This window comes from Gigantopelta aegis, chromosome 14 (genome assembly GCF_016097555.1).
Source record: "Gigantopelta aegis isolate Gae_Host chromosome 14, Gae_host_genome, whole genome shotgun sequence".
NCBI classification, from domain to species: Eukaryota; Metazoa; Mollusca; class Gastropoda; order Neomphalida; family Peltospiridae; genus Gigantopelta; species Gigantopelta aegis.
The window spans coordinates 41,184,426-41,192,749 of NC_054712.1; the positions used below are offsets into that span (position 1 = coordinate 41,184,426).

Consider the following 8,324-nt stretch of genomic DNA (forward strand, 5'->3'; position numbering starts at 1 on the left):
TAATATTAACAGCTTTTAACTTATTGAATAGATACATACATTTTGATATTTTCGATTCATTCAATATTCAAAGATTATGGAAATCAAAGTACTGTTATTGGTACTATTAGTGAGTTGAGCTGAGAAAAATTAAACTGTACAACAGTATGTATACATCTACCTGCCTTCCTGTACACAAAAAAGGTAAACTTATATAGCAATATGAATTATGCCTGCCAGAATAGGGTCTGACATTTCATATTAACAAGTGCAAAGGTCCTTTTTGGCAACCATGAACCACATCCCGTTTCATGCAAAGTGATACAGAATTCAGAAATATAAATATATTTTGGTACAGTAGGCTCTTAGATTGAGGCACATGTCATTATAAATTACTAAAAAAACGTCCGTCTTTATAGATATTTACAATAATTTATTATTATTTTGACGTATACCAGCTGTTGTATAATATTATACGCTTGATAGGATAAATGTAGAAACGTAATTTTACACAGGAGGTAGTTTGGCGTGTTTTTGATACGTTTCTTTACAACTTTGGAATAATGTGTCAGAATGACACGTACGCATGCGTGTGTTGAGTAACTGAATATAGCGCAGTTACACCTTCGTGTGTCCTGGATCATGTTAATATATTAATATAAAAACAACCTTATTAGTTAATTCATTCAGATACATGTAATTCTAACTATTTGTGTGTGCGTATGTTTATATTCGATTGAGTACATTAATATACGTGATCGCGTGGGTGCATGTGTGCGAGCGTGGGTATGACTGGGTTTGTTGTGTGTAACACAAAGTGTAATAACCACAATGAATAGCACTTTATATGCTATATGGGTTAAACATTTATTCTGCATAAGAAACTCCTTCTGTATTAATACTTCCTAGAGATCTGGGGACGGGAATCACGTGATCCTCGACCTCGCTGTCTTTCCAGTCTCTTTTAGTTATTTGTTTATATTTTTTTCTTGTTTCAGATCATTTCAGTTCTTTCCCTTTACAATCAGAAACATTGCGTATTTCTTTCTTTCTGGTCACGTTATAACTTTTGAACACTGTTTATTATATTGCTATCTACTAATGCATTTATTAAAGTTAAAAAGTGTCATTTCCAAACAAGTTAAATTAAGAAATAAGAAATTACTTTTTAATGAATTATTAACTTAAGATGGCTTGCCTATGAATAATGACTCTGAACTGTCAGGGACTTGGAGATTGTAACAAAAGAAAAGATGTACTACACTATCTAAAATGCAAACATTTTGATATTTACTGCCTCCCAGACACGCATTTTAACCGTGGATTAGAACCATATGTTCAGACCGAATGGGGGTATAAATGTATATTTAACTTTTTTCAAGTAATTCTAGAGGAGGTGCCGTTATACTAAACACTTTTGAATACAAATTACACAAAAGCAAAGTCGATAACTCAGGTAATTTGTATTGCATTAGACATTATGATAGAGGAAGCGCAAATGACATTTATAAATATATATACACCAAATAACGATGATCCACAGTTTTTCTTGCATATTTTAAATTGTATTAAGGGTTCGAAAATAACTAGTACTTAGTATGTTGCGATTTTAATTTGGTATTAAATCAAGGTCTTGACACAAAAAAACCTATTTACATATCAACCATCCTAAAGCTCAAAAAACACTTTTTAAAAATATTGAAACTTTTTATATGAAAGACCCTTTCAGAGAACTGTATCCTGTATTAAGAAGATATCAAATCCATTAAAACTAGCTAGATTAGATTTCTTCCTACTTTCTTGTAATTCAGTGCCATATATTCAAGATGTTATAATAGAGAATAGCTATAGGTCTGATCATTCCGGGGTGGTTCTCTGCCTGAAATTAAATACAATCCAGCAAGGTAAAGGATTATGGAAATTCAACAATTCACTTTCAACTGATAAAGAATATGTAAAAATCACGATTTTTTTTTTTAAATAATGAAACATCTTAATATGCTGTTTTGATATACAACCCAGATAATGTTATGACCGTCCCTAAATATAAAATAAGTTTGTAATAAATTATCAACTTCTTCTTGAATTATTGCTAATGGAAAAAAGAGGAAAAACTATTTCATACTCAACATATAAGAAACATAACAATAATGAAATAGAAAATAAATTGTGTCAAGATATCAAGGAATTAGAAGAAAATTATAACACTAACCATAACATATTAGAGGACAAAAAGCAAGAACTAGAAGAATTAAGAAAACAAAAAACTCAAAGGTATTTGCGAGGGCAAAATGGGTAGAAGATGGTGAAAAGCCAACAAAATACGTTTTGTAATATGGAATCTAGAAACTACTATAATAAATTAATATCAAGAATAGAATTAAGTAATGGAACAATAATTACAGACCAAAAACAAATTTTAACAGAAACTAAATATATATATTTTTTTTTTTTATCAAACTCTGTACTCTGCGCCAGCCAAACAAAATAATAATAATATTACAGAGAAACTATCTGATTACAATTTTAGAAAACTTACAAATAAAGAAGCACAATTTCTAGAAGGCAAAATAACTCATTCTGAAGTTTAAATTTTCTAAAAAGCATGAAAAATTATAAAAGTCTTGGCTAGGATTGATTCACAGTAGAATTCTTTAAATTGTTTTGGGTGGATTTAGGAATTACATCGTCCGATCAATAAATTACTGTTATACTATTAAAGAAATGTCCACTGTGCAAAAAGTTGGCATAATTATTGTATTCCTAAAACAAACCAAAACAATTTTGGAGACCTATATCGCTGTTAAACTGTACATATAAAATGGCTGCCGGCTGAATTGCTAATAGAATAAAAACAATGTTAGATAAAATAATAAAGACCAAACGGGTTTCATTAAAGGCAAATACATTGGAAAAAATATTCGTATGATATATGATATAATGCAAAATACCGAATTCATTAACATACCTGGTTTATTTGTACTTGTAGATTTCGAAAAAGCATTTGACTGAGTGCCTTATTCTTTTATTGATGAAGCTTTAGATATATTTAATTTTAAAACATCAATAAAAATTGGATTGAAACATTATATACAAATTCAATGTCTAGAGTAATGCCAAATGGCTATCTATCAGACACCTTTAAGCTGCAAAGGGGATGCAGACAAGGAGACCCTCTATCATCCTATATATTTTATAATATGTGCCGAAATTTTAAGTATTTTGGTAAGAAACAATAACGATATTAAATGTATTAACATTGATGTATTTTGGTAAGAAAGAATAACGATATTAAATGTATTAACATGGATGATACAGAATATTTAATATCACAATATTCAGAAGATACTATATTTATTCTTTTTTTGGAAGCAAGAAGCATTCAAAAGATGTCTACCACCATACACGTTGGAAGTTAGAATGGGGTGTCAACGAATTCAATATGTTCGGCATTAACTTTACAATAAATTTAACTGAAATTATGGAATCTAATTTTGACTCTAAAATTAAACAAATGGAGACTGATAAAAAAAAAAAATTGTCCTTTAGAAAACTTACAGCCTTAGGAAGAGTTACCATTTTCAAAACTTTAATAATGCCCAAAATTTCTTATTTACTAATATCATTACCAAACCCACCGAAACGTATTATAGAACAAATAAATAAAATGTTTTTCAAATTTATTTGGTAAAATAAACCAGACAAATATAATTGCGATGCACTAATAGAAGACTACAAACACGGTGGTATAAAAATGCCAAATATACATGAATACAGCATGTTATGACTTCTTTAAAATCATCGTGGTTAAAAAGACTTTTTCTAAACAATCACAAATGAGTAAATTTATTTAAACCTACCACCAATCTTACTACTAAAGATATTATAATTCGTGGAGACTGTTTTATTACATTAAAAAACAAACATATGCAAAATCCGTTTTTGAAAGACGTATTATCTAGTTGGGTGTTAATACAGCAAAACCAAGACCTTGAAAATACTGAAGATGTACAAGGATTGAATATTTGGTACAATACTAAAATATTGAAACATAATAAACCACTTCTGTACAGCAATTATATATATAAAAAGAATATTGTTTTCATAAATGATTTACTTGATAATAAAGGAAACATTTTAGATTTTGCAACTTTTAAAAACATATATGATCTAAAGACAGACCTTTTAAATTACGCATCGCTAGTTTATGCGGTAAAATAATTCTTATCCTCATTAAACAATATTAACAGTACAGCATTTATTCTTAGTAAACACCTATCTTGCCATCTAAAATGAAACTAATACTAAATGAGAATACTAGAAGTGAAGATATATACAATATTTTGAATAATAATCATGTAGTACCAAAGGCACAAGCAAAATTTGCATCTAAGGGTTTAACATTTGATTGTTATACGTGAAATATTATTTTTATGCTATACCCTTTAAATGCACAAAAGATACTACCTTGCAATGGTTTCAATATCCTAGCTACTAATACCTTTTTTGCATATGTAGATTCAAATAAATGTAGTTTTTGTAAAAATGTTCTGAAACCTTAAATTTGTCGGAGTTCACTTAATAAACATACAGTTATGTTTGGTATGATAATGAGCTAAGCGATGTAGTTAATTGGATTTTAATCAATATAAAATATTACATTTATAGTATGAAAATACTTAACAAAAGTCTTCATATTAATGTTATAAAAACATACTGCAAAAGAAATTTAAAATAGATGTGTATTTATTTTTAAAATTGTGAACATGACAAATTTAATGAATTTTGAGGAAAGTGGTTTAACCTTTTTAGTATTGACGAATAGCATCAAAAACACCATCTTCTATAACTATAGGTTTGGACCCTTTACTTTGGTGTCTTTGCTTATTGCTTTTTATTTACAAAACTAACAACTTGTTTGGAAATACAACTCTAGATTTATCTCTTTTATGAATCTTACATCTATCTACCATATCTACTCGTATCTGCTTCTTCTCTGTATTGATTTAAGTGTGGATATTAACTGTTAGACACTAATTTGCTTCACGTATTGAATTTTATTATTAATATTATTATTTTTAATTAGCCTGCACCCCAGTAAACAAATTGTCTTTCTTGTCTTTCTTTCCTTTTCTTCTTTCTTTCTATATGTTTTTTCTCTTTTCTGTTTTAGACACTCAGATCAAAATCATTTCAGGTAATTACGGGTGTATATATACATTATGTTTGAAAAGATATATGAAGTATGGGTATATGTAATATGCGTGTTTGCTGAATGCGTGCGCGCATGTATGTATGTATGTATGTATCTATATATGCAATACGTATGTATAACTATTTGTAAATATTATACAATGTAGGACAATGATTCAAGGCACACTGACAATGATCTGGGGAAAATAAATCATTAAAAAAAAAATTGGAGATGTAATTTTGTGGTCATGCACTGAGAACAACAAACCATTAAACCCTGCCTTGGACAAAGAGCCCAAATATCTGACGTGTTTACATGGCAGCGTGCTTGAATCGTAGTCGCATATAAGCTATAACACATATGTAAATTAAAATGTGTATTCAATTCTTACCCAAATATCTGACGTGTTTACATGGCAGCGTGCTTGAATCGTAGTCGCATATAAGCTATAACACATATGTAAATTAAAATGTGTATTCAATTCTTACCCAAATATCTGACGTGTTTACATGGCAGCGTGCTTGAATCGTAGTCGCATATAAGCTATAACACATATGTAAATTAAAATGTGTATTCAATTCTTACCCAAATATCTGACGTGTTTACATGGCAGCGTGCTTGAATCGTAGTCGCATATAAGCTATAACACATATGTAAATTAAAATGTGTATTCAATTCTTACCCAAATATCTGACGTGTTTACATGGCAGCGTGCTTGAATCGTAGTCGCATATAAGCTATAACACATATGTAAATTAAAATGTGTATTCAATTCTTACCCAAATATCTGACGTGTTTACATGGCAGCGTGCTTGAATCGTAGTCGCATATAAGCTATAACACATATGTAAATTAAAATGTGTATTCAATTCTTACCCATTTTTTTTCTGAAGTATACACTTCCTACACTGCTTTCTGATCCTGCTGTTGAAAGATAAATCACGGAATTAATCTGGCAGATGCCGGACTTATTCTTGAAAAAGAACGACACACAGTCAGGATCCCTTTTACATCTTACAGCGCACATGGCGTGAGTTTTCACTCCATCATGAGTATCAATTGTGCCCTCCGTCAAACGTAAATTAGAAAAGACGTCATCTCTTATATAAGTAACATCCTTGTCGCAACTTGAAGACTTCGCCAAATCTAGAACTGTTACTATAGCAAACAGTTGAAATAGTAAATGCATGCCAGAGTTTCTTCCAATATTTAAGACAAATATTTTAACCAACATGTTGGTAAAGCGGTTTCTAAAAAATCACAACCTCATAACTAGAGATGTTTTGCAGAAATGAGAAATGACAATAATAATGAATGCAACGTTCAGAACAAACAAAACGATAAAACAATATACTGCTGAATACAATATGCCTTATACATCAGTTTCTTTTGCCAGTAACTGTTTAACATTTTATGTTGTTGTTCACAGGTGAATGTTTTCGAAACAAAAGTTAGAAGTGTGTTTTGTTTAACAACACCACAAGACACATTGATTTATTAATCACCGGCTGTTGGATGTCAACCATTTGTTAATTTTGACATACTAGTATAATCTCAAAGAGGAAAACCGCAATATTTTCCCATTAGTAACAATTATATTTTTCGCACAGTTCTTTACACTGTGTATTTATTAACTTTAGAATTTTTATACTGATGTTGCTCATCACTTAAGGTTTGCATTTACCATAGTTTGACACCCATTAGCCGATATATTTTTCGTGCTGGGTTGTCGTTAAACATCCATCCATCCATTCATTCATTCATTCAGGAAAGCGCTTTACCACTGGGCTTCGTCCCGCCCCTTTTCCGAAATAATACCCAACAAATACTTCTAAGTTGTACTGTTGCCTCAACATCCTGTAACTTCGTGTATTAATGCGAAACACAATTGCAGTATTATTTATGTCTCTTCTTGCATCTCTATTTATTATTTCATAATCTTTTGTATGTAATTGTTCTTTCCTATAGTTACGCCTGGCTATTTAAATGTAATGTGAATAATATATACCGTTATGTAAAACAGTAAAGTTTGTTTTATTTAACGACGCCACTAGAGCACATTGATTTTTTATCATATCATCGGCTATTGGACGTCAAACATATGGTCATTCTGACACTGTTTTTTAGAGGAAACCCGCTGTCGCCACATAGGCTACTCTTTTCCGACAGGCAGCAAGTGATCTTTTAGTTGCGCTTCCCACAGGCATGATAGCACAAACCATGGCCTTTGTTGAACCAGTTATGGATCACTGGTCAGTGCAAGCGGTTTACACCTACCCATTGAGCCGTGCGGAGCACTCACTCAGGGTTTGGAGTTGGTATCTGGATTAAAAATCCCATGCCTTGACTGGGATCCGAACCCAGTACCTACCAGCCTGTAGACCGATGGCCTAACCACGACGCCACCGAGGCCGATATACCGTTATGTAATATGGTCGCCACGTATATTGTATGCATATAGGAGAGGGTCTCGTACGTTAGTCAATTTGTGCCCGATCCTTTTGTTCTTTGTGCAATAATATGTGTTTTCAATCAATCAATATATGTAGGTCCCCAGCCCATTATTTTTCCAGAACACGGAGAGTGGGGGTGGGGGTGGGTGAATGTTGCTTCACCAACCATAACCAACGAAATAACATTTGGTTATTGCGATTATTGGACGAGAGAGAGAGAGAGAGAGAGAGAGAGAGAGAGAGAGAGAGAGAGAGAGAGAGAGAGAGAGAGAGAGAGAGAGGGGGGGGGGGGGGGGTATACATTTTCCGTATTCAACTCAACTGCCGGAACTATGCCGTATTTAACGCTACTATTTATAGCACATGGTTACCGGGAATGCCTTTAGCGATATGTATACAAAGTTGGTGCTTGGTTTGAATTGCCTATTAAAGCAGTTAACTGCTATGTATGTTTAAAATGATATTTTGTGGAACATTTGAACTGAAAACAGACGAAAACAGTGACGAATATTTACAATTTAATGAGCGCGCTACCAAAACTAGACGGGAACACTATTCACCAACGACTTTTAATCCACGAATACGGTCGACGACAGTCAGTTTTTGGATCCTTGTTTTGGCTTCATACACAATAAATAAAACATATCCAACGGTAATTTTGTGATATGATACATTTGACAAAAGGTACTATTTATTTC

At 31.8% G+C, this 8,324-nt stretch overlaps 1 protein-coding gene across 6 annotated transcripts in view; it reads right to left on the bottom strand.

The window, feature by feature from the left end:
• Nucleotides 1-6,681, bottom strand: part of LOC121388706 — a 21,316-nt gene extending 14,635 nt beyond the window's left edge. For 2 of the 6 annotated variants that reach the window (XR_005959999.1, XR_005959998.1), the window contains exon 1: nucleotides 6,050-6,681. Coding sequence is in view for 3 of the 6 variants with exons in the window: in XM_041520171.1 (XP_041376105.1) it covers nucleotides 6,050-6,407 (358 nt within the window). In the remaining 3 variants the exon portion in view is untranslated. The remainder of the gene's footprint in view (nucleotides 1-6,049) is intronic. The other 4 variants (XR_005960000.1, XM_041520171.1, XM_041520170.1 and 1 more) reach the window with 4 other exon arrangements.
• Nucleotides 6,682-8,324: the final 1,643 nt, after the last annotated feature.